This window comes from Notechis scutatus, chromosome 4 (genome assembly GCF_049901735.1).
Source record: "Notechis scutatus isolate UNSWTSFEM ecotype Mainland chromosome 4, rNotScu1.2, whole genome shotgun sequence".
NCBI lineage: Eukaryota > Metazoa > Chordata > Lepidosauria > Squamata > Elapidae > Notechis > Notechis scutatus.
Window position 1 is genome coordinate 41326303 of NC_142012.1, and position 25917 is coordinate 41352219.

Sequence of the window (25917 nt, forward strand, 5' to 3'; positions counted from 1 at the left end):
ATCATGCTGTAAAATAACACTTATATATTTTTTATTTTTTAAAATTACAACTGATTGAGGCATTTTCTATTGATGGATAGATATTCTAATAAGTAGTTGTAGAAATGAAAGCTATTAATCTACAACTGCAGAAGTGGTGGGATTGAAAATTTTTTTACTGCCAGTTCTGTGGGCGTGGCTTGGTGGGCGTGGCTTGGTGGATGTGGCAGGGGAAGGTTACTGCAAAATCCCATTCCCTCCTCACCTCACTAACCTGCTTTCCAGCTCTGCTCTCCTCTGCAGGGCAACAAAAGAAGACCCAGCCAATCAGCAGGGGCTCGGGAGGCAGAGAATAGATGGGGGTGGGGCCAGTCAGAGGTGGCATTTGCCAGTTCTCCAAACTACTCAAAATTTCTGCTACCGGTTCTCCAGAATTGGTCAGAACCTGCTGAATACCACCTCTGAACTGCAGTCTATTTGTTAGGATTAATTCTTCCAAAGAATCTCATAGCTCTCTGATTCCACATTCTCTGTCAATATACTGGAGCTCTTGTTGGCCTCTCTGTGTATTTCCTCCCCCTCTTACAGCCTCATATCAGCTAAGACAGTGGCCCCCAACCTTTTTTGTGCCACGGCCCGGTACCGGCATCACAAAATGATCCGCGGCCCGGTACTGGCATCAGCACGCATGACAAGGCATTTCCTCCCCCCCCCACCTCCCCTCCAGGTCTTCCCCAGCGACTTCCCCTCCCTGCACGGAAGCCTCAGCTGGTGCTTTCGGGCTCTTCCTCGCCCCCCCTGCATGAGATCCTCCGAGCTGCGGGCTAAAGGCGGCAGGGCTCCTCCGGGCTGACCGCGCAGGCACCTGGCAGCTGGGGGGGAGGGGAGGGAGAAGAGACCCGGGGCGTGACGTGGGTCCACTTTCCTCCCCACGGAGAACTTTTTTGCGTCCGGCGCAGGTAGTTCAGCAAGAGGCAGCGGCTCTATAACCCCAAAGGCAGCGCGCACGCCCACACACAGAACACCCACTCAAACACCCACTCACTATCCCCACAGCGTGAGAATAACAGGAATAATAGTCTTCTCCCCCCCCCTCCGCCCGTCACTAGCCTTGCGGTTGCGACTTGTGTCCCCGCTCCTGTTTTCGGTTTTTCCTGCAACTGACTCCCGCCTCACACTTTTGAAAGAGCGAGAGCGGCCTGAGGAGTCGTTGAAGCAGGTTTACTTTTCCACTTTATATAATTCTGTCAAACTCAAAGGAACTATTCCTGCTCCTAATCTTTTGTCCCTATGCTTTGTATCCATAACAAAAGCAACCCAGAAATCTTTATTAGGACACATCCTGTGAATGTAATTGTACAAAAGCTTAAACATTATATAACTATTTTATCCTCTCCCAATTTTCAAAGTTGTTTGCAACCCCACATATTCTTTCCTTAATTCTTTTAAATGTCTTCAATTAAATTTATTCAAAATAAGGTATTTTCAAAATGATGATAAATTTACTTTGCAAGACCTACACCATCACTTATGAAGCATGATTTGAAATCTCTAATATAACTTTAATATGGAACAGAAAAATAACAAAAAATCTTCAAAGTCAACAAATGAATGGAAGAACCAAATATATCTTTATTTTTTCAAACTCTGTCTCCAATAAAAAGCTTGCAGTGGCCCATCTGAGGTCAACTCTTGCATGTGGAATGGAAAGAGGCTCCTTTTTCATTCAGTCCCTGTGTTTTCCAACTTAAATTTCCCATGTACCTGTAAGAAGATATGAAAAGAGAAGAGCAATAGAAACTTTATCACACACTGCCATCATTTTTGGAGGACTACTTTGCCTTAAGCTAATCAGTAGTCTAGGTTTGAACAATAGTTACATTAAACTAATCTACATCAGCATCCAGTTAAGCTTTGTGCAGAATAGCAATCTGATCATGGTCTGGCTTCACATAATTTAATTTAAGAGACTGCCTCATCTTGTTATACCTGTCCTATCTGCTCCAGCAGGAAGGTCAGTCTCTGGTCCTGTTGGCTGAGGAATGTTGAATGTTGTAAATCTTTTTTGCTGTCGCACCTGCCTTATGAAACATTCTCCATCCAGAAATTAGGTTGGACCTGATCCTGCTGGCCTTTCATAAGGTCCTAAAGACCTGGTTTTGTGTCCACCTCCTGGTTCTGTTAGTAACTGCTATATTTTCTCTGGTGCTATGTATCTCAGCTTTTATAGTTATAGTTGCAATGGTTTTTGTTGTCTCTAGATATTGTTCACCACCCAGAATCATTTGCTGAAATGGGTGGCTACTATAAATTGATGAAACAAACGAACAAACAAATATGTGGTCTCAATCAAATGGGTGATCCTGGTGTGTTTCCAAGAAACTATTTAACAAATTGCTGAGAATATTGAGACTTATATTTGATGTTAAACTGATAACTTTAGGAACCTATTCCAGAATGCACTCATCTAGAATTCATCTAAATTCATTCACTATTCATTTAACTTAAAGCAAGGAGGCAATTGTTATTTTTTTTATTCTTCTGAGTTTATTTTAAAGAGAATATGATATGATTTTCTTTAAAAACCATCTGATTTTATTTTTAAAGAAAAAAAATAAAATGGGAGGTGGTGTAAAATACTAAACCCAACACTTTTTTCAACAACGCTTCTGTTCCTGACTATATCTCAAGGGCATTCTAAGAAAAAATAGAAGATTGCACCCCAGTGTGTACTTACTCTGATAAACCTACAAGCTGTAAAACATCTTTGGATACTAATGTTGATAGTGAAGAACTATCTCATTGATTTCCCCAGTGAGAAATGGTTATTTTAGACAAGCTCATTCCCAATCATCCTGTAGAAGCACTTTGTAACACTTCCACAATCTTAAAAGTCAATATGAGCTCAGCTTTAAAAGTCGGATGTCCCTGACTTGTGTGAAAAAATTAACTGGAACCTTTCTTCTGATATGAATTGTATAATCTCTTTTCTTCTCATAATGATAATGACAGCTACATCACACACTATATATTTCTATGTAATTAAACGTATCTAGCCTAAAGTAAGCTCATTAGTGACTTTAGAGAAGTATAATTTCTTAGTTCACTTACAATGTATCTTACTGCATCATCCTATCCAAGGACCAATACTATTTACTAAAAGCTGGGAACGTTTAATAGGATTTCTTATTACACATTTTCAGCTTTTAGTAAATAGTATTGGTCCTTGCACCAAACACTTAATGTATTTTTCTTATGTATGTCTGCCATCTGCTGGGCAGATCAATTTTACATACTGGTGTAATTTGGAAAGGCAGGCATTATAACTACTTTACAATAAATACTATAAGCATCTTAGTTGGTAACAACCATTTGCTAATCCAGATTCTGTGTGTTTTGAATATTGACTTCAAATCCCATGATTTTGACTTTGCCTGCAAGACCAATTGATGAAGCTTCTGTTCCTTGGACTTCATTGACTTCTCTTGCACTAGTTGCTTTGGATTTGGAACTCTAGTAAGGCATGCTTGCTTGATTTTGGGACTTCTTTCTTATTTGTGCGTGCATTATTCTCATGCTCTCCCTGTTATATTCTGTTGCCAAATATTGCCCAGGGAAGAAGTTGTCATAGCAACAAGATTGATGTTCACCTTAACGACACAAAGAGAATAATATCTGGAACCCTTAAACTGACATAGGGCTTAGGGCTCCATGTTCTTTCTAATATTGCCCCTACTGATCTCAGGAGATAACAACAGAAAGTTTGAGAGTGGGATAAGATTAATATACCATTGACTCCTAGAGATCTTCCAATACATATAATATTAGATTATCTACCTCTCACCAGGTTTAAATCTAGAAAACTAATTTGGAATAACATAGCATAGTTTTATGATCTACATGAAGAATGGTGATTGAGATAGATGCCTTTTATTAATCACAATCAAACAGATCACATAGATCCAACAAAACCTCTTCCAGGAATGCAGTTGCCCCGAAAAATATGGAGACCCCTGAATAGAATCAGGACAGGACATGCCAGAACTAAGGCAAAGCTCTTTAAGTGGGGAATAGTTGAGAGCCTTCAGTATAACTGTGGTGCGCTGGAACAAAATACAGCATATATACCAGTGGTGGGATTCAAATTTTTTTACTACTGGTTCTGTGGGCATGGCTTGGTGGGCGTGGCATGGCTTGGTGGGCATGGCAGGGGAAGGATACTGTAAAATCTCCACTCTCACCCCACTCCAGAAGAAGGTTACTGCAAAATCCCATTCCCTCCCCATCCCACTAACCTGCTTTGCAGCTCCGTTCTCCAGTGCAGGGCAACAGAAGAACACTCAGCCAATCAGCTGGGACTCAGGAGGCAGAGAATAGATGGGGACGGGGCCAGACAGAGGTGGTATTGTGAACTACTCAAAATTTCCCCTACCGGTTCTCCAAACTACTCAAAATTTCCTCTACTGGTTCTCCGAACTACTCAAAATTTCTGCTACCGGTTCTCGAGAACTGGACAGAATCTGCTGAATACCACCTCTTATATATAGTTCTAGAATGTCTCCTCAGGAAATTTCAAGTCACCTGGGATGATCCCATTGCAATTTTATGGCTCCATATTATGGTGATTTTATTATGGTTTTTATCTTAATTTATTATTTCCTTTATTGTATTCTTTCTTTTTTTCTTCTCTCTCGCTCTCTCTCTTTCACATATATTTACTAATGCTTTATTTAAACTAAATTTGTATATTAGTGCTTGCATGACCCCTGTAAATGCCATGTGCTAAATAAAACAGGCATGATATTCCCCTCTGAAAAAAAAATCCGGGCCGGCCAAAAGAGACCCCCCACCGCCCGCCACTCGCCCGCCCAGGCTCAGCTCGCGCCGCCCGCCGCCCGCCCGCCCGCTTGCGCCGCCCGCCCGCCTGGGCTCAGCTCGCGCCGCCCGCCCGGGCGATTCCCCAAAAAATCGGAATTCCGATTTTAATCGGAATAATATCATGTCTGATAAAAATAAATAAAATGCCCTTTCTAAGGGAGTGTAGTGGCTCATAAGGTTAGACTCAGAGGTGGTATTCAGCAGGTTCTGACCAGTTCTGGAGAACCGGTAGCAGAAATTTTGAGTAGTTTGGAGAACCACCAAATCCCCACCTCTGACTGGCTCCACCCTCATCTTTTTTCTGCCTCCCGAGTCCCAGCTGATTGGCTGGGTCTTCTTTTGTTGTCCTGCAGAGGAGAACAAAGCTGGAAAGCAGGTTATTGGGGTGGGGAGGGAATGGGATTTTGCAGTAACCTTCTCCTAGAGTGGGAAAGGAATGGAGATTTTACAGTATCCTTCCTCTGCCATACCTACCAAGCTACACCCACCAAGCCACACCACGCCCATCAAGCCATGCCCACAGAACCAGTAGTAAAAATTTTTTGAATCCCATCACTGGTTAGCATGCTGGATTGACAATTGACAAGCTTGCATTTGAGACCTGTTGCTGCCATGGGGTGGGATGAGCTCTGTCACATGCTCCAGCTCCCACCAACCCAGCAGTTCGAAAGCAAGTAATTGCGAGTAGATTAATGGGTACCACTTTGGTGGGCATCTTCAAGGAGACACAAAAGGAGCCCCCAGCTGGGCATCCCCTGGCAGCAGTGATATCACTGGCAAATCCTTTTGCCAAAAAAATGCCCTCCCTACTCTTGTTGTTTAACAATACCAAAAATTAAATGTACAACCATCGTTTGTGTGTATTTGTGGGGGTTGGCCTTGAACAGGACAGTTTGCTTTTGGTCAGTCTGTTTTTACATTCATCTCACTAGATTCCATTCCACATTTCTCTATTTTTCTATCAATGAGATTCAAGGCAATTCCTTATATTCTCTTGAAAATGTGGATGTATCATATGGCTTTTGGACATGAAATAAAATGTATCAATCTCTCTTTCTTTTGCATCACTAGTTGAGGATATAATCTGGACAATTGTCATATTAGACAATTGTCTACAAGATCCGACTGAGAGAAGGTAGTCCAAGTCTTGTAGAAATCAGTTTAAAATGGAAAGAACCAGATTATACAAGTTGTATGTTGCTGGTTCTATTACTTTTGGCTGCATTATACGTTTTCCACTGACTCTGTCAACATAGTGTTTCATACACTATGATGCTTTGATTTCTTGCAGTTTTTATTACTTTGGTGGCTGGGAGTGTCATTTTGTTTGTCTCATTTTAACTCTACAGCTGTCCTTGGACCACTGCTAGTGGTTGCTGGTTACAATGATGAAAATCATCAGCATTTTGCTGTACAACTAGTTGGGGATGCAGTTTGTTCCCTTTTAATCACTTCCTTTCCCCCTCATGACTGCACTGATTTTGGATGCAGGCTTAATGCTTAATCCCGAAACCTCAATTCCGAAATTCAAAAATGACGGATGCACCCTTCTCTCTTCATTGCAACAGTTGTCTAACAACTTCTTCTCAAGAACAACCTTACCTAGGAATAGTAAGATCAGAGGGTTGGAAGAAAAAGTAAACTACAGCTCCCAGACTCCTTTAAACGAACTCCATTCATTTGTGGGAAACCGCGCGGCCTGCATTCTGGGAAACATAGTTTTGGGTCCGTTTATTTTCGGCAACTCCCGCGCGAGTTCATTCGAAGCATGTTCGCCAATCCGGAACTGAACACTGTAGCTCGGCAGGGGGCGGGGCATTGGCGCTGTGATCACGTGACGCAGGCTCAGCGGGCTGAAGAGGAGAAGCTGGGACGCGCGGCGCGGAAGAGCATCGCCGTTTCCCGGGAAGACGTTACTAAGTAACGGTGTGTATCCGTCCGCCGCCTTTCTTTTCTCTAAAAAGGCCAAGATGGCGTCCGAGATAGCGGTTGGAAGTGGTGCGTGAGAGGATTCCTCAAGCGGGTCTCTCCGTAGATCACGGTACGAAGACGCGCGAACTTACTCACTCGGACACAATGAGTGGGAGGGGCTAGAGGGGGCACGCGCTATATCTCCCAAGGAATATATATGTGTGTGTGTGTGTGAACCTCAAAGCGGGAAGCAGTTGCGGGTGGCGGGGGGTAAATAACTCTGGGCCTCGGGGTGCTCGCGCTCCTCGATTCCTTCCGTGGGAGGACGGGGAGGGGGCGTGCCCATCTCCCCGCCCCCTCCCTTGCAGCGCGCGCTCGAGCCAGGCTCCTCCCCTCTACCTTGAGTGGGTGGAAGAAAGGTAGCGGGTTCCTTGTTGCTAGGGGGGACCGCGCGTTCGCTTCCCTAGTTAGCAATCTGGCGCCGAGCCATCTGCTTCGCTCCGTCTCCTTTCCCTGGCGACTTCGCCATTGCCGCCTAATTTGAGAGGAAAAAGCGGGCCCTGGGACTCCGCCCCGTAACCGTCTTTTTACCCTCTGCTCCTCTTCATTCCCTTCAGCGGGAGTAGCGTAGCACCTTGGCTGCCAGGAAAGAGGAAGCTGCGGCTGGGGAGCTTTTAAAAGATACGTTGAAGCGCTTCGGGTACGGCTGGTCTCCAGGATCGGGACAGCTGCGTCCCAAATAGGTAGGCTAGATTAACCTGCCTCCACCCCGCCCCGAGAATGGTTTGCCTTCGTTGGAGACGGGTAGTAATATAGGATGGGTTGAACCCTGTAGGACTCTATTTTTATTTGTAATGGATCTGGACAGTTTGAGTTTTTGATCTTTCTGTAATAAATTTGTCATGGTCACCTGAGCCCCCTTTCCAATCGATATTGACTTATAGATATAACTATAGGAAACATTTTATGCAACAAGGCAGTTGCTCAAAAGATACTTAGAATTATTAAGCGTCTTAACAGGAGATGAGTGTCAGCCATGGCTGGAAGTCTGTTGGATTGTTGAAAGGTAGTTTATAAAATTCAGTCTCCCCCTACTGGGTTGCTTTCTTAAAATGTAATTGAGGTACAGAAGAATAACAGAAGGGCATATAGGCAAAACCAGTGGTGGGATTCAATTATTTTTTACTACCGTTCTGTGGGCGAGGCTTGGTGGGCATGGCAGGGGAAGGATACTGTACAATCTCCAGTCAGAGGTGGGGATTTGCTGGTTCTCCAAAGTACTCAAAATTTCTGCTACTGCTTCTCCAGAACTGCTCAGAACCTGCTGAATACCACCTCTGGGCAAAACCAACTTTAACTTGGGGGGGGGGAAGAGAAGGGTTTGTTTCACTGTCATTAAACTGGGCCATTGTGCAGACCTATTTTTTTATAATTTCTACAAAAGCAATATAAGAACTAAGTTTCTTACTCGTAGATGCTTCGTATCCTAAATTTATTGCTTTATAACTTTTTGACATTTTCATTATCCACTAAAACTATGAATTCAGATGAAAAATCTCTTTGAGTTTTCAGGACGGGCTGACTTATCCATCAAATTTTTGTTGTCACTCATATATAAAAATGCAAAGTTCTTTTCATTTTTAGCTTACATAATTTACTAGTCCCTGGTAATTGAACTATGATTCACTGAATTAATCCGCTTTTCTGTGTATGTGCGCACGTCTCCTGCAAACCCCCGCGCATGCATGCCAGATACCCAACGGCAGGCGGGCAGCATGCGTGCATGCGCAGTGGGGTTCTTCTGGGCGACCTCTCTTGTGCCGGCAGAAGTGTCTCTGCATGCCACTTTTGGCACGCCTGCCGTAGGTTCGCCATCACGAGGATAGGAGGTTTCTTGTTCTGTTTAAGAAAATGATGGTCTGTGCAGGCATTAGTACAGATAGTCCTTGACTTACAACAGTTCATTTAGTGACTTTTCAAAGTTACAACACTGAAAAAAGTGACATGACTATTATTGACATTTATGACCTTTGTAACATCCCTATGGTCATGTGATCAAAATTCAGATGCTTGGCAAGTGACTTGTTTTTATAACCATTGCTTTGTCCCATTGCTTTGTGATCACTTTTTGCAAGCTTTTGACAAGCAAAGTCAGTGGGGAAGCCAAATTTACTTAACAATTGTGTTACTAACTTATCAACTGCAGTGATTCTCTTTAACTGTGGCAAGAAATGGAGCAAAACTCACAAATGTCTTATTTAACAACAGAAATTTTGGGTTCAATTATAAGTTGAGGACTACTTTGTTCCATCTTTTAATTTAATGCAGGATTTACTGCATTTACAGGATTTAGTACTGTAAACATCTCTTAAGTGATTAAGCTGCATCTTAAACATGTTTATCTTTGAATAAAAATTTAAAAATACTTGAATACAAAAATAGGATAGTGCTGAATAGATATGTTTTACTGTATGATCTCAACTGTATTACAGCATTTTTGTACATACAGTAAAATTGAGCTTAGTTCTGGAAATTCCGCAACTGTTGTAGAAAATTGTGTCAGATTTGATTTAGAACCAACATATGTTTAAAAATAATTAAAAACTGTAAAAGGCTTTTAAATATACTATTAAAAAGAATCATTAATTGATGCACTAGTGGGTAGATCTTCAATGTTTTAAGAACTAATTCAAATATGATAGAAATTATAATTGTGACTGATCTTGTTCAGTATATTCTCATTACTTTTGAATTGATGCAATATCTTAATTATAAAATTAAAAGATAGCATACTAAAATATATTTCTATTCTGCAGCTATTCATTTTTCCAATAGCTGATCATCACCACAATGGCTACAGGAGGAAGTCCTTTTGAAGAAGGAATAGACGACCATGACTTACCAAGCTGGAGCCATGAAAGCCTTGATGATCGATTGAACAATACGGTATTGCTACAGTTTCTTCGGTATATTCGTATGAAGTGGGGATCATGCATTAATGTTCTTCTAACTTCTTGAAATGAATTATGAAGTTTATAAAATTACAAAGTTTAATAATTGAAGACGTAATGTGCTGTTAGAAGAAAAGCAACAATATAAAAAATGTTGAAATAAGCTTGAAATCAATTTTACAGAATTGAGAAAACATGTAGATTGTAACATATTATCTTCAGCAGGAAGTAAATTTTAATTAAAATATTATGGTAGGTTTTTTTTTCCTCTTTGCCATTTTAAACATCAGTATCTTTAATTTTAAACCTTTCCTTTGTGATTTTGTGCTGTGTATAATTTATTTTAGAGTTGGGGAAGTCAGCCAAAGAGGCCAAATAGATCTTCAGAAAAAAACCAAAAAAAAGTTTCTGCTGAAAGTGAAACAAGATTTACCAATGATATTTCTCCAGAATCTACCCCAGAAGTTGGACGAAGGAAATCAAAGACTCCACATACTTTCCCTCGTACCAGATATATAACCCAAATGTCTGTTCCAGAACAGACAGAACTGGAAAAGCTTAAACAAAGAATAAATTTCAGTGATTTAGACCAGGTTTGTGTTCTATCTTTACTAAACAAAATTTGTATATGTGTGTGTGTGTGTATGTGTGTGTATATATATATGTATGTATGTGTATATATATATATATGTGTGTGTGTGTGTGTGTGTGTATTATACACACACACACACACACACATTTAAGAAAAAAATTGAGTAAATAATCTTATTCATTGCACATTATAGTTTAATGTTGAGGTGAGTTGACATAATTCTTTACTGAGGAAAGTATAGTATGTCCATGCAAACCTGAGATGTTTCACTTCAAGACACATGCCACCTACTTTTACATTGCAAGTTATGTTGGTTAGGCATAATTGAAGTTGTGCTATTTGTAAGAAAGGACAAATTGTCTGGATTTCTCTATAAAATCACTATTTCAGTGTGGAAATGTAAGATAAGGAATTTTGTCAGGAGTCACATTAAATATTTTTCCTGGTATTGCTGGCTTTAATACAGCTGCTCATACTGTGGTAAAGAAAATACGAATTGCCTTCAAGTGACTTAATTTATTCATCATTCTACTTAAGTTAGAATGTAGAATATCCAATTACTTTTCTTCCTATGAGAAGAAAAGAAAGAAGCTTTTTTTCTTGTTTCAAAATGTAAGGCTGTTATATAAAATTGAAACTAAGTTAAAGATACATCAATAAACGTGTCCATGTTTTTGGGACCACGTGGAAATAGCTTGACATTGTTTTCCAGGTTTTTTGGGTTTTTTTGTTGGAGTTGTCAGTTAAGTCTACATGTGTGGGACTTCCTGGTGGTGTCTCATTCAAATACTAAATAGGTACAGTCCTGTTTCTTTGTTAGGAATCATCCAAGACCATCTGGGTGATACCTAGCTTTGTTATCTTTACAGTAATTCTTGAATCATACCAATTTCAACTTCTGAAGGTTTTATTTTTTTAGCATAAGAAATTATTATTATGTTTCATTAAGATTTTTTGCTGTCGAAGGATCAAAGAAAGAAATGTAAAAGTTAGCAACTGCCAGAATGTGCTTTGCTTTTTGGTGCTTTGCTGAGAACGCTTGTGTCTGTCCAAATACTTGCTGTGCATTATTTTGGGAAGAATAGTTAACAGAATCAGTTGCCTAGTTTTGGTAGCTCTGAGCAACAATAATATACATTTTTTTTAGATTGAAGTTGTTACTATAATCATTTTTTTACATCTACAAATAAAATCCTTGTTTATGTTTTTGCTTGATACTTAACAACTACAGACTCTATTGATTTTGAAGACATGATATAGAAAATTATATTTGCTTATTCAGTGCATGGATAATATACCCCTTAAATTACATATAAGTAGTACATGATTATTGGAAACATGAGTAATGTGTTGATGTTTCACTCTTTCATAGAGAAGTATTGGAAGTGATTCTCAAGGCAGAGCAACAGCTGCTAACAACAAACGCCAGCTTAATGAAAACAAAAAACCATTCAACTTCCTATCACTACAGATTAATACTAATAAGGGCAAAGATGCTGCAATGACTTCTCAAATACAAGAAACTGGTGCATCTTCAAAATATAAAGACTTATTTACTGCTGCTTTGAATAAAGATTTGTTGCAGAATTGTCCAGTCTCAATTGAAGAAGATGGTAGAGGTGAACCTGCGGTGGACAGTAGCCAGGTGCTGTTTGTATTTCATAGCAATAGCAATAAGACCTATATACTGCTCCATAGTGCTTTATAGCACTCTCTGGGCGGTTTTCAATGTCAGCATATTGCAACAATCTGGGTCCTCATTTTTACCAACCTCAGAAGGATGGAAGGCTGAGTCAGCCTTGATCCTGTCAGGATTGAGCTCCAGGCTGTAGGCAGAGTTAGCTTGCATTGTGTCACCAGTCCTCCCCACCTAGGGTTTCATCTTAAAGAGTAATGCTTTTGTGCATTTTTTGCTGATGTTTTCTACAAAATTTTAATGTTGAAAATGATTCAACTTTAAAGTGATGCTAAGAGCTAAAATATATTTTTGTTATGCACTACTACATGTGATTTTCTAACAGTGCTTTAAAAATGCATTAAAAACCTTATATAACCTCATCTTGTAATAAGCGCTGGTGGGTAATTCATTATTTCTACAACTTTATCACTTCCCCCTAAAATGATAAAAGGGTTTGCATAATACTCCCCCCAAGGAAATAAAGTTAATGGATTTTTTGAGATTAGTGTTGGGCAAGAAATAAACACATTAATATTCATTTTTGTATCAAAACAAAGATAGAATTTTTGGCATGACTTGCTTCTAGGTATCATTTTAGTTTTCTTGACTTATATTTTCAATGGATAGTAGTTTTGCACAAATGTTGTGCAAAATGTTCTTGTAGAACATTTTAAAATGTGATCCTCTTGTAAGTGGTTCATAATTCCTTTGAGAATTCTAACCACCTGTTTAAGAACTGTAAATATGTGTAGTTTATAAGTAATCATAAATCCATGTAAAGGATTCCACTGCCTTGCTAATTAGCTTTGTATTTTGATCCGTTAGTTTGTCCCATATTAATAGGCAACAGGTCTTGAAATTTACTTGTTTTATGATAGTGCTTTAAATCCAGTATGTCAGGTCAACCTAATTATTACTTTTGTGACTTTTTCAGATTGTGAGCAGATTAGTTCAAATTCGTGACTACATTGCAAAAGCTAGTTCCATGAGAGAAGACCTTGTTGAGAAAAATGAGAGATCTGCTAATGTTGAACGCTTATCACATCTCATAGATCATCTGAAAGAACAAGAGAAATCTTACCTGAAATTTTTGCAGAAAATGCTAGTAAGTTTGAAAGACAATTGAAATTTACTGAAAAAAGTCATAAAATCAAATGGGGGCTGAGTTTGTTATATAGCACTATCTCCATGACATTCATTTTATTATTTCATTTATTAGTTTTTTATTTATACCACAAAAACATTTCAGGCTAGAGAAAATGAGGAGGATGGTCGGACTATAGATTCAGCTGTGGGATCTGGTTCTGTAGCTGAGAGCACATCACTAAACTTAGATGTGCAGTCTGAAGTTTCAGATACAACGGTAAGCTACTTTTTAGTAATTAAGGTACTACAAGTGAAGACAATTTTTGAGATAATTTAAGATTAGAATTTATTTGAAACACCAATTTTTCATTATTTACAGTGCTAAGTATTCTAAAATCTATAATAAAACACATTATTACTGAATTTTATTACCGTATTTGCCGGCGTATAAGACGACTTTTTGCCCGGAAAACATGCCTCCAAGTGGGGGGTCGCCTTATACGCCGGCATATCCACTGCCGGCTTTCGGATGCTTGTTGGACGCAGCGAAGGCGCCTCTGGCTTCCCGATCCCCTGCGTCGCTTCCGCTTCATCCCGCCGCCTCGCTCCGCCCGAGGCTGCAGCCTGCCTGCTCTTCCCACGGCCCTGGCACTCCGCCTGCCGCTGCAGCCCCGGGATTTTTGAGGCGCTTCTGGTGGTGGTGGGGTCGCCTTATACGCTGGTCGCCTTATACGCCGGCAACATACGGTACTTTAGAAGAAACTGTCCTACCTCACTTTTTCCAAAAATAATATATTGATAAGTTTATAATTGGCTTTGTGGGATTCTGAGAAATTACTTTGTATTTTATATTTGATTGCAGCCAGCCCTCCATCAGAAATATTCTGATTGATAATTTTGGGCAAACCAAATATTTTGGACAAACCAAAATATTCATTTAGGACATGGATGAGTGTAACAAGTTTACCTTTTTACTCGGAAGCAACAATTCTTCCTAATAAATGATGAGAATAACTGGCTTGTATTAGCATATTCCTTTGAAAAACTTGCCAAAAGGTTCATTAAAAAAAAACATTGGGAGTATTACTGTGTAATAATCTTGAAAGTTTAAAAAGTGACCAGTATTAAATGTTAAAAAAGTAGATGCTTGAGATTGATGAGTTTAACAAAACACTAATCTATCATTCTCTTCCATGAACAGTAATCTTCTGTAGCACATATGAGAACTTTACGTATGCATGTGAGATTATAGTGATGTGTAACACATTTTAAGCTCAAAACAAAACAAAGTCTCACTGGAAATATTTTAGGCCCATTCTGAACTTACCAAAATGCGTGAAATGTTTCTCAACCTCAAAAAAAACATTTGTTAATATCAAAACATATATGATGAATTTGGAGCAATCCCTTTTAATGCATAATAGCTGTTGTGTGCTTGGTATGGGTTGTCTCAAATTGAATTTTGAATTTGAGAACCTTTGATCATTAATAATATATGTTGTAGGCTTAATATTACATACTGGATTTCAAGGCTTGACCTATATCCTGTTGAAATAATTACTGAATTTATACTAGTCATAATCCATGGATCCATGAGGCAACAGTGTTTCCTTGATTAGAATAATTGCCTCCATACTTTTGAACTGTTTTCTTTCTTACCTTTTGAAATTTAAATGGTAATTAAAATATTTAATGGAAAAAACTACCTAAAGGAGAGTGAAATTCCTGTATGTCCTCTAGATCATAGTTTTTGATATGTTGAGACAAATAAAATTGCAATGAACTAAGTATAGACGTATTGTATTGACAAATCAATAGGCCATAATTTGAAAAATTATGCTTCACTGAAATATATGTTCACAGTCTGACTTACTAAATTATTTGATAAAGGAGGTATCTTTTAGTCTGAAAACTCGGCCCTGCATTGAGGACAAACTAGGGAATTCAGCTACTCAAGGACAGGTTTCAGACATGGATGTTACAGCAGCTCCAAAAGGGAAAAGAGACACAACTGCCCTGAATGGCAGGGAAATCTGGTCTAGTAGGATAAATAGCCAAGAACCTGGATTGCTCTCAAAGGTACTACTAAATATTGCCTTGGGAATCTTTCAGTAAAAGGTTTTAATCTTTTAAGCCTTCCCTTTTTCTTTAAAATCCAATCAGTATTTATTTTGTTTCAATGATTTCTTCATTCTTTTTGGTAATGTCTGTTAGAATTAATGTTTGGATTAATACATTTTATAGTGTTTCTTAATTATTATTTATTCCAGGAAAACACTGTTTATTTGTAGAAGGTATTCTTTAAAAGCCAATAAGTTGAGGGCTTCCATATGGAATCTTTTTCTATTTTGCTTAGATTAATCCCATACTTTTCTTTTTTTAAAAAAATCTTCTCTTTCCCTCTTCCATCTTAAAAATTCCCCTCAAGCATTAAATTAGACATTAGATATTAAAAGAGTTGTTCTTTGTTTTTGGCTTGGATAATTTCAAGAAGGAATTTGAACTGAGTAAAAATTGTGTTTTGTCCTTTACTTCTGTTGGGGTCCTCCCCCCGCCCCCACTTTTACTCTAACATAGTATTACATAATCACAGTTTTGTAAGGCAGTCTATTCTGAATAGCTTTACTTTAGTGGAAGATGTAGATTTCATTTCCTTCCATTGAAATAATAAGGTTTGTTCTTTTGATTTTTCTTCTGTTACTGACTGGCTCTTAAATATTGTACTTAAATTATTCTCAACCCATTCTCAACCCAAACTTTTAGAGGAAAAATGATTAGTGTGATAGTTAAGCACATTTAATCTGCTAAGCATAAACTTTTGCTATTTACTTGAAATAATAGTGTCAACATTCTTCATTGTTATTAAAAAACTGACATCCTTTTAGTATAATATTATGCTTAATATTAAATTAAGATATAATTCCTTTATCACAGAAGTATTTTGCAAATTGTAATTGCAAAAAGTAATGAAATTATTTCTGGTCCAATATAAATAATGATTATTTTTCAGGCTAGAGATCCTCAGCAAGAAGCTACGGAAGAACTTGCAAACCTAAAGAAGCAGCATGACTTACTGAAAAGGATGCTACAACAGCAGGAACAGTTAAAGGCTCTGAAGGGGAGGCAAGCTGCCTTGCTTGCTCTTCATCATAAAGCAGAACAAGCTATTGCTGTCATGGATGATTCTGGTATGTTGAACTTTAATATATTAAAAAAAAGTACTTCTAAACGGACAAAAGTTTTATGGGCCACATGAAAAATATGTTCATTGAGAATTTAAATTAGAATTTAGATTATTTTTTAGCAGCATTGATGAGAAATGTATCTGAAGCTTTTTTTAAAAATGAAAGATGCTGATGCTGCATTCAGCTTGGCTTTCAGTTCAGTGCTGGAAGTATATGTATATTAAATTAAAAATGTCTAGTTAAAATGTCTAGTATGCATGAGATGAAAAGCAAGAAATATTTAGAAAGTAAACAATAATGAATGTATTATACTACATTATGTATTATAATACCAGAAATTTGTGTGTAATTAACAGCTCATGCTTTTCATATTTCCAAAGAAAAATAATATTTATAAATATTCTTGATGTAATTGAATTTCTGTTTTTTAATTTTTAATTAGCTTGTACGTTGATATCTGAGTAGGAATGTTCTTTTTTCCCTCCTCCTTTTAGTTGTAACAGAAACAACTGGTAGCGTTTCTGGAGTGAGTCTAACATCCGAGTTGAATGAAGAATTAAATGATTTAATTCAGCGTTTTCATAACCAGCTTCACGATTCTCAGGTAAACTTTTTAGTGAGTGTACAAATGATCTTATGACTAGTTTGCTGATGAAAATCAGCAGTATGTAACTTGACATGTTTAGCATCACAATAAAATGCATTAGGGGAAGTTTTGTGAAAGGTTTCACATTTTTTTGCTTTCCTCCCTAGTTCAGTCAGCATTCTGTGTCCATTAATAATGCTCAGGTTTCGTTGTTGCATTTTTCCCTTCCTTATAGACATGCTATATTTAGTCTTAATTCAGTTAAATACTTATTTTCTCCATTGGTTTTTATAGGCGGCTTTCATTTCCATCATTCTCCATATACAGGTAGTCCTCAACTTATGTAACAGTTCATTTAATGACAATTTGAAGTTGCGTTGGCATTGAAAAAAGCAACATGAAAGTTTTTCACACTTACAACCTTTGCAGTATCCCCAGTCACCTGATCAAAAACCAGAGTTTTGTAGTATATAGATCTTCCTCAGAAATAGCGGTTTTCTTTTTGTTTCAGACTATACTGATTCTGATTAAAGACCTAAACAATGACAGAAGGGTATTTCCACATTTTTCTGGCAAAACAAGGCATAGCTATCTTTTTCATAACATTGAAGCTTTAAATTTGGGGGCAAAACAAGAAGTTGGAGGATAGAAATGTATAGAAGGTTGAAAGATAAAGATATATTTCAGTTTTATAAAATGAGATATGCTTTTTTGTAGCTGTAGCCCAACATAGAAGGGGATTTTTTCCTGATTTTAGCTGGAAGTTTTAAAAAAATCCAGTTCACCGCAAATGATAAAAAAGTACTGTATTTTTTGGTGTATAAGACGTACTCTCTCCCCCAAAATGAGTGGAAATGTCTGTGCCTCTTATACAGTGAATGTTGCTGAAGCTCCACCCGCCCATTGGCTCCCACTCTTCGGCCTCTGCCTCCCAGCAGTTTGCCTCCTTGCAGCAAACATCCTGATTAACACAAGCAGCTGATTGTCGGTTGGATCGGCCTCCTGACAATCAGCTGTTTCAGGCTGCAGGGATCACCATCACCTACTGCCGCCTCCACCTGCCATTTTTGGCCTTTGCATCCTATTTTCTGCCCTTTCCGATCCCACCACCTGGAATGGGCCAAAAATGGGGTGTGCGGAGGCTGAAAATGGGGCGTGCAGAGGCGGTAATAGGTGATGGCAATCCCTGCAGCCTGAAACAGCTGATCATCGGGAGGCTGATCCAACTGACAGTCAGCTGCTTGTGCTAATCAGGCTGTGCTGAAGCTGACCAGACTGTTTGCTGCAAGGAGGCAAATTGCTGGGAGGCAGAGCCATTTCCCCCCCCCCCTTGTTTTCCTCCCCAAAAGCTAGGTGTGTGTTATACTTCAGAGCGTCTTATAGTCCGAAAAATACGGTATTTGCAGTGAGAGAGAAATAATTGCAATTGTGATGGAAAAAAATCATACCCAGCCTTTGCTTCTATCTTATAAAAGTGATTTGTCAGTACTTCAGGTTTTTTTTTTTTGAAATTCCTGACAATCCACACTTACAGAGAACTAATGTAAAGTTTTCAAAAATACTATGATATTGCTATACAATCTTGCATATATTTGTTCAAAAGTAAATTACTTCAAATAGGCTTATTCTCAGAGGAGTGTGCATATTAACTGTACTTTAAAATATTTCACTGCTAAACATTCCAGCGCTTAAAATAAAATATATATATGCTTGATTTTAGATTCAATCTGTGCCTGATAATAGAAGGCAAGCAGAGAGTCTCTCTCTTGCCAGAGAAGTTTCTCAGAGCAGGAATTCTTCTATGTCTGAGCAAATTTCTGATAAAAAAGCACAACTATTTAGTAAGATGGTGGCATTGCAGGATAAAAAGCAAAAGATGGATAAACTGCTAGGAGCACTGCATACACTTCGTGACCAGCATCTAAATAACTCAACATCATGTAAGTAGATGGTACCCTGAAGTGTAAATTAGAGTTTTAGAGATTAACTTGGGATACCGTGACTTAATTATTGAAAATGGAAAACATGTCAATTCTAAGATTGCTAATATTTAGGTGTCAAGTTTCTCTAAATACTGCTTTCTCAGAAATTCTTATTTTTCCTCTCATATCATAAGCAAGTAGTGAAGGGATAAATTATAATATAAATGTTGGATGAGATTCCTATCCTCAAGCATTATGTAAATAAGTATGTGGTCTTATTTATTTTACATATTTCCAAGTACCAGCCTCTCCACAATAAAGAGAATGACTCTTTAAAGAAAGCTATGAGAATATTTGTGAGAAAAGGATGAGTAAATGCTGATTTTAAGATAAGTGATTTGTGATGCAATGTAGTCCAGATTCCCAGGACACGGAGTGCTTTCCACTAATGATTGCAGGTTATTGTTTTAGAAAGAGTATATATTTAATGGAGTGAAAACTACCTTTGTTAAATTACCTTTAGCATATGCCTTAATCTTTGATCAGAAATTCATTGCTTCAGTTTTCAACAGATGCATTTTTTTAAAAAAACATCACACAGGATTAAACAGAATTGTCTTTAACTTTGCAGTTCTGCCAGCTGCAGGATCTCCTCAAAGGAGTATTGATCAAAGGAGCGCAGCTTCAATTGCTTCTGCACCTGTAGGGCCTACAATAGCTGTCAATGAAGAACCAAACAGCTTAGCATCCTCAGCTGCATATCATCCAGATTCTGTGACCTCACAGAATGACAGTGAAGAGGACAACTTGAATCCAACAGAAAAGCTTCAGTAATCCATTATTACATTATGTTGGCTTATTAAGTACTGTAGTTTATTGGTTTTAAAAAAGCAATTTGTAATGAGACTGGCTTCATATAAATCCATAGTCATAGCTATTTTTTTGTGGTTGTAATACCATGCTACAAAGAATTCAGTTTATACAAACAGTGATTGTGGGGAAAAGGTAGATTTTCATGCTTAATGCTAACATACAGCTTGATTGTGAATATTAAATATGCACATAAGGATTTTTGAAATAGGTATATATGTATTTTTACTGGAAGTAACTTACAGCATACATAAATTTGTTGGCACACAACATGGAAAAGGCCATCACTATTCTAGAAGCTGAGAAAGCACATACTTTCCGAGTTGCATGATATGGAACATTTAATTGAAGGGACATGGACCCACTCTACCTGCATTTAACCGGGCACACAAAAATAGAAATAAAGAAGTCTCTTGAATAATGGGACTTAATGCCACTGTGAATATAGAAATAACATTAACTTACCTTTTCTGTTACTTCACAATACAGCATGAAATAAATTGTACACTAATTGAATTTTAGGTATTCAAGATTTCAAAGAAATTACACAAATGTTTGGCACAAAGTTTTTTCTAATACTTTATCATAAAATTGACTAATACAGAACAAGATACCAACAAGTTCTGGTCTTTGTCTAATAATCTGCTTTCTAAGATAGTTTACAAAATTATTCAACTAATAATAGTACATACATTAGCCAAAATCTAAATCTATGTATAAATCTATATATAAAATCTATATATAGAGAAAGCAAGGAGCTCATCCCAACCATTTGATATCTACAAGTAAACTATTGATTTATTTTTTCTAGGAAGCTGAATGAAGTTCGCAAGAGATTGAATGAATTGCGTGAACTGGTCCACTATTATGAGCAAACTTCTGATATGATGACAGATGCTGTAAATGAAAATACTAAGGAGGAAGAAGAGACTGGAGAGTCAGACTGTGAATCTGAACATGAGAATCCACAACCTGTTACAAATATTAGGTTAGTTGCTTGCACATAAATTAATAAATAAGTAATGTGTAATCAAAATATAATTGTATTAATGGCATTTTTTCCTGTCCAATCTTGAACATGTAATATGTTTATAATATATTATAATATGTTTATAATAGTGAAATTAAAGTGAATGTATCTATTTTATCTTTTTGTGTGTGCAATAATGCACAGTGGGACAATTGTAAGCTTTCCTGATCGTGCTGCCATTTTTTTTCCAGGGCTTGAGGAAAACTATTGCCCACAATATTTTTTATTTTACTTGTTACGCTATAGTGTATGTTAATACTAATTGTAACTTAGTATCATAATCTACTGCTTGACTAACACTGATTTACGTCTTTCATTTGTATGTTGTACACATTTCATGCGTAATCAAATTTTGTTTGCTATTGCTACTCTATTTGAAGATGGCTTTTTAGAGCTTTGATGTCTGGTCAACATAAGTAATCTAAGACCTTTCTTAGATGTGTTAAGTTTTACTTTTATGTCCTTGAGCAGGTCGTTTATGAACCAAGATGCATCTGTTCCTTTTTTTTAACAAACAAGAAATAAGACAAAACTGGGTTTGGATTTAGATATTTGAGGAACTATTTCCGTTTGAGATTTCAAGATTAGAATATTTTCTTGCATTTTCTGGTTTAATCATTGAGGCTTGATCTTTAGACTTAGGCATACGTAAAGCTGATCAAGTTAAATCCTATTTAGATTATTTACTAAATTTTAAATCTTTTGATTTGAATGACTGTAAGATTACCTCTGTCTGAATTCAACCTAATGTCTCTCCTAAAGGAACAATTATATGGTTGCATTTCAAGACTTTTGTTTACTTAAAAGCATGAAACAAACGTGAGAATTTGAAGGTTATTTTGTACAAGTCAATATCAAAATAATTATTTAAGTTTGACATTAACACACACATAGAGTGCTTTGTGTAAGATTGGTTGTTGCTCTGATAAAGTCCATTAGGTAATTTGTAGTAGGGGAAGAGGGATATTTGAGTAAGTAAGTATTTTAGTATATACAGTATGAAATTGTTATTGTGGTAGTAGTATACAACTTGTGAAAAATTAAAGATACTGATTTACTGGATTTTTTTTCAAAACAGGAATCCCCAAGGAATCAGTAACTGGGATGAAACTAACTATAACAGCAATTTGCAGTGTGGAACTAATAACCGAAATGGAAGACATCTTAATACATCCTGTGAAATAAATAATCAATCTGCTAATGTAAGGATGCCAAATATGCCTTCAACTTTAGGTATGCTTCAATATCTTATTGGATATATATTCTGTAATATATTGACGTGAACTCTTACTGCAACATTAATTAATCAGTAACATTTTAATTTTTTAGCAGTCATTCAAGTGTTGTTAAGATGATGCACATTAGTGTTAAAACTTGTAACGACTTGTTGAAACAAATAAGACCAGTGCTAGCCGTGATTGGTCTTGGACTAAAAGTGGACAGCTCAATGCAGGTGTTGATGTGTGCATCTGCTGTAAAGGCTAACTGCATATTAGGGATAATGTTATTGAATATAAATGCTAATATAATAATGTCCTTATAAAAACAATGGTTGGACCATACCTGGAATATTGTGTGAAGTTCTGTTAAATCTGCAGAAGATATTACAAAACTAGAGAAATTTCAGAAGACAGGAGCTAAGATGACCAAGAGACTATAACAGCTTCCCTAGGAGGATGTACCTGCTCTAAGATGGTGCTTGTTTTCTGTCATTTTGTAAATATTTGTATTATGAATGGATTTTTAATAATGCGCTAATTTTGGGTTTTGCTAATTGTTTTTAAATAGGTTATTAAATACTATAAATCTTCATTCCTTTATTTAGTTTATTGTCCTTTCAGATTGTCACTATAATAGGAAAGAAGATGCTGTGATTGTCCCACAAGATGATGATGAGGATATTGATGCTGAAGCTGATAGAATCAGCAAAACTTCATTATCCAGTCGAAGAAGTAGCATAGCTGATGAGGATGCTATAGATGCTGAGTTTGAGCAAAAGATTAACAGACTTATAGCAGCAAAGCAAAAACTGAAACAGCTTCAAAATCTTGTGGCTATGGTCCAGGTACATTTTCCTAATTTTTCCATGTCAGTAGTAATAGGATAAATTTTAAGAGTGTTATGTAGTCTGGTTTGTTCAGTAATGGCTTCAGTTTTAGAAGTTTTTAAATGATGAAATACTGAAAAGTGATCTTTATGTTGAAGTCTTGTTAAAAATTATAGTTACATTTTTGCTTTCATATAGCATTCTAATGTAATATAATAACTCATTAGTACAGAAATACATGACATTTAAGTGATAATTCTACCGAATTGAAGAATTCCATATTTTTTTTCATGTTCATTGAGTCTACTGCAGTGGTGGAATTCAAAAACTTTTACCACCAGTTCAGTGGGAGTGGCTTGGTGGGCATGCTTTGCGTGCAAGCGCGCTAAACACACACTTTGCGCAGGCGCAGAGGCATTCCAACTCACCTCCTGCAAGCCTGCACTCTCCCAGTCGCTTCGGCAATTGCTGTGCGGCACTCCTCTGTGCCGCGCAAAACAGCCTGCAGTTCAAAAGCAGAAGATAAAGTGCCTATGGGAGCCCGGGCAGGTGGGTGGGTCCAACAGCAGAGCAGCGGAGAGAACCGGTTCGGTCTCCGCTACTCATCGCCGCTACCGGCTCGGCAGAACTGGGCATACCACCTACTGGCATTTAAATTGACAACTCAGTATCCAAATGTATTATTGAATATATGCAGATGTATACGTGGTACATATCATCATATGGCTGGAATTCTTGCCCTCTGTTCATGATAGTTTGTAATTTGGATATTTATTTACAACTAAATAAATTACAACTTCAATTCTTTTTCCTAAATTACTCATCCTTTTTAAAGTAAATTTAATATGACACTAATTATGACTGGCATCATCAAAATTAAACTCAGCTGCCCTGAATTGCTAGAAATATGTATATCTATTTTCTTCCACGAAAGTGAAATACTTTATTACGTACTAAATTTCACATATGTGGATAATTGATGTGTTAAGAATTTGTTTACTGTTTTGTGCATGGGAAGAAGTATGTTGCTAGGAGAGTTGCATTGTGTGATAGTTCTGCACATAGCTGAGTCAAGAAGCCATTGTTTATTCTGTTATCAAAGGTAAAAATTTTAACAGTCCTGAATTATAAGCACTCTTTTATGTAGTGATTAATAAATTTAATTTCTAATTTTGTTGATAGTTCTCATTTTTATTCAGCATACCTTAGTCAAGTGTTTTTTTATTCTAAAAATCATTTCCCCTCTTTTCTTTAAACAGTAGCTTCCCACCCATCCTCTGAATGTTACATAACCCTAGTGTGCTAAATGATTCTGTAGAATAGTAATAGTTTGCTATCAAAATTAACACTGGATTACATTAGGAGTTGGGCTGAAACTCATCATTTTCTATGGATCTTAAGTAATTGAAGCTCAGTTTCCATTAAATAATTAGACTTTCTCCCATAAATATTTCTTACATGTTCTTTGTACGTTGACATATTGTACACTAATAACCAAAGAAAGGCAATACATACCCTTTCATATATTGCTGAAGATATTGCTATTGCTTTTAGGATGACGAGATGGAGCCAGAAGCAGCAGGACAGAGTAATGTGGAACAATTTTTTCTGGCTGAAGAAGAAAAAGGACAGCAACAACCAAACAACATTCAAAACGGTGTAAACAAATCACAGAAAAGTGTTGGACTGAATGAAAAAGCAAGGTATGATCTTTTTCATTAAGGAATGTTGTAAAATTAAGCTTCAGATTCATTAGTGCATTTGAGGAAGATACACATTTGAATTAAAACTCACATAAAGATCAAAGACTCATACGGAAAAGTATGAGTCTTTGATTTTCATACTGGAAAGTATAAAGATCTTTATCTTTATACCAGAAAGCGTACACAGTTTAGGAGGATTTGGCCAATCTCTTCACAGTCGTCTAGGAAGGTGCAGTCCAATTCTCAATGTTAAAATGAATATATCAGGCTTTCAAATTGGACATCCAACTATGTTCCTATGAATTAATTTGATATAAAAGAAAGGCGAGAAATTGCCTGTTAAGTTACAAGGCTACTATTTGTTGTATGTTTTTGTAATTTTTTTCATCCAGAAAATAACAACACAAAATTTGTTATTTTTAGGGAGAAATTTTATGAAGCTAAACTTCAGCAACAAAAGAGAGAACTTAAACATCTTCAAGAAGAAAGAAAGAAACTTATAAATATTCAAGAAAAAATTCAGGTCCTGCAGAAGGTTTGCCCAGATCTTCAAGTATGTACAGTTCCTTTGAATTTCTAACAAGGTGGGGAAGGACGGTCTCACAGGCAATATTATTTGTGACTCACTAGCAAGAAGATTAATGTTAGTATTTTTAAAAAGGGGAAGTGAGTGTTTTAGTCCTGATTGCAAAAAACTTTAGAAATGCAGCTTTGAATAAATTGAAGAAAGATATATTAGTTGCTTAAAAGAGATATCATTAAAGAGTTAGGTACAGTATCCAAAAACTAATCAAGTATTCTTCACTCTACTGGAGTCAGTTGAGTTAATTTAAAAAATATAAAAAATGCAGTATATCATTCTTTTGATTTTGAGTTTTTTAGAGTATTTCAATTGCAATTTTAATATTTATTTCTTTTTTTAGCTGACATCTAGTCTGGATAATTGTGCAGGGAATACTTCCACAGCAGCTGCTAATGAAATCAGCACAGTGAACAAGTCTCCGATTCAATCAGAAGAATTGCCGGTAGATAGTGAGGTACTGTGTGTACTTCTTTAATAATGTTCCTATATTTTTCTCTTGGAGAAACTGATATAGCAACATAGTAACTGAAAAGGGAACTTGTGGACTTTCAAAAAACAAAACAGCAAAATGGAATATACAAACTGTCTTAAAGACTCTGATAATGTTTGATAATAAACATTAGGAAAGCTACAAGTAACTAAAGGAGAAATGACAACTTTTTGTATTTTCTAACTTGTTTCCTCTTTGATTACATCATTGATTGACTGAATATTTACTCCCTCTTTTTGTCAATGAAAGCATACATTATGGCTTGAAAAAAGAATGTTTTTTTCTTGTGTTCTTTTTCAATTGCTTGAAAAAATATTTTTTTCTTTCTTGTGTTCTTTTTCTTCTTTAATGTCATTACTGTTAGGGTTGCCTGATATGGAACTTTTCTCTATACTACTTTAATTCAAGGCATTCCAAAACATTCAT

General features: G+C 36.9%; 1 protein-coding gene across 35 annotated transcripts in view; it reads left to right on the top strand.

Annotated features, from left to right (window-relative positions):
- The first annotated feature begins 6685 nt into the window (after positions 1 to 6685).
- Positions 6686 to 25917, top strand: part of PCM1 (pericentriolar material 1) — a 50986-nt gene continuing 31754 nt past the window's right edge. For 6 of the 35 annotated variants that reach the window (XM_087963224.1, XM_087963228.1, XM_026667112.2 and 3 more), the window contains exons 1-17: positions 6690 to 6898; positions 9585 to 9714; positions 10067 to 10312; positions 11684 to 11956; positions 12924 to 13094; positions 13239 to 13352; positions 14966 to 15154; positions 16086 to 16263; positions 16755 to 16864; positions 18567 to 18786; positions 19400 to 19598; positions 20450 to 20626; positions 21747 to 21901; positions 22510 to 22733; positions 24270 to 24418; positions 24842 to 24971; positions 25342 to 25455. In XM_087963224.1, coding sequence (XP_087819350.1) covers positions 9619 to 9714; positions 10067 to 10312; positions 11684 to 11956; positions 12924 to 13094; positions 13239 to 13352; positions 14966 to 15154; positions 16086 to 16263; positions 16755 to 16864; positions 18567 to 18786; positions 19400 to 19598; positions 20450 to 20626; positions 21747 to 21901; positions 22510 to 22733; positions 24270 to 24418; positions 24842 to 24971; positions 25342 to 25455 — 2745 coding nt within the window. In that variant the 5' untranslated portion in view covers positions 6690 to 6898; positions 9585 to 9618. Of the gene's footprint in view, positions 6899 to 7385; positions 7512 to 9584; positions 9715 to 10066; positions 10313 to 11683; positions 11957 to 12923; positions 13095 to 13238; positions 13353 to 14965; positions 15155 to 16085; positions 16264 to 16754; positions 16865 to 18566; positions 18787 to 19399; positions 19599 to 20449; positions 20627 to 21746; positions 21902 to 22509; positions 22734 to 24269; positions 24419 to 24841; positions 24972 to 25341; positions 25456 to 25917 lie in introns of all 35 variants that reach the window. The other 29 variants (XM_087963247.1, XM_026667117.2, XM_026667119.2 and 26 more) reach the window with 24 other exon arrangements.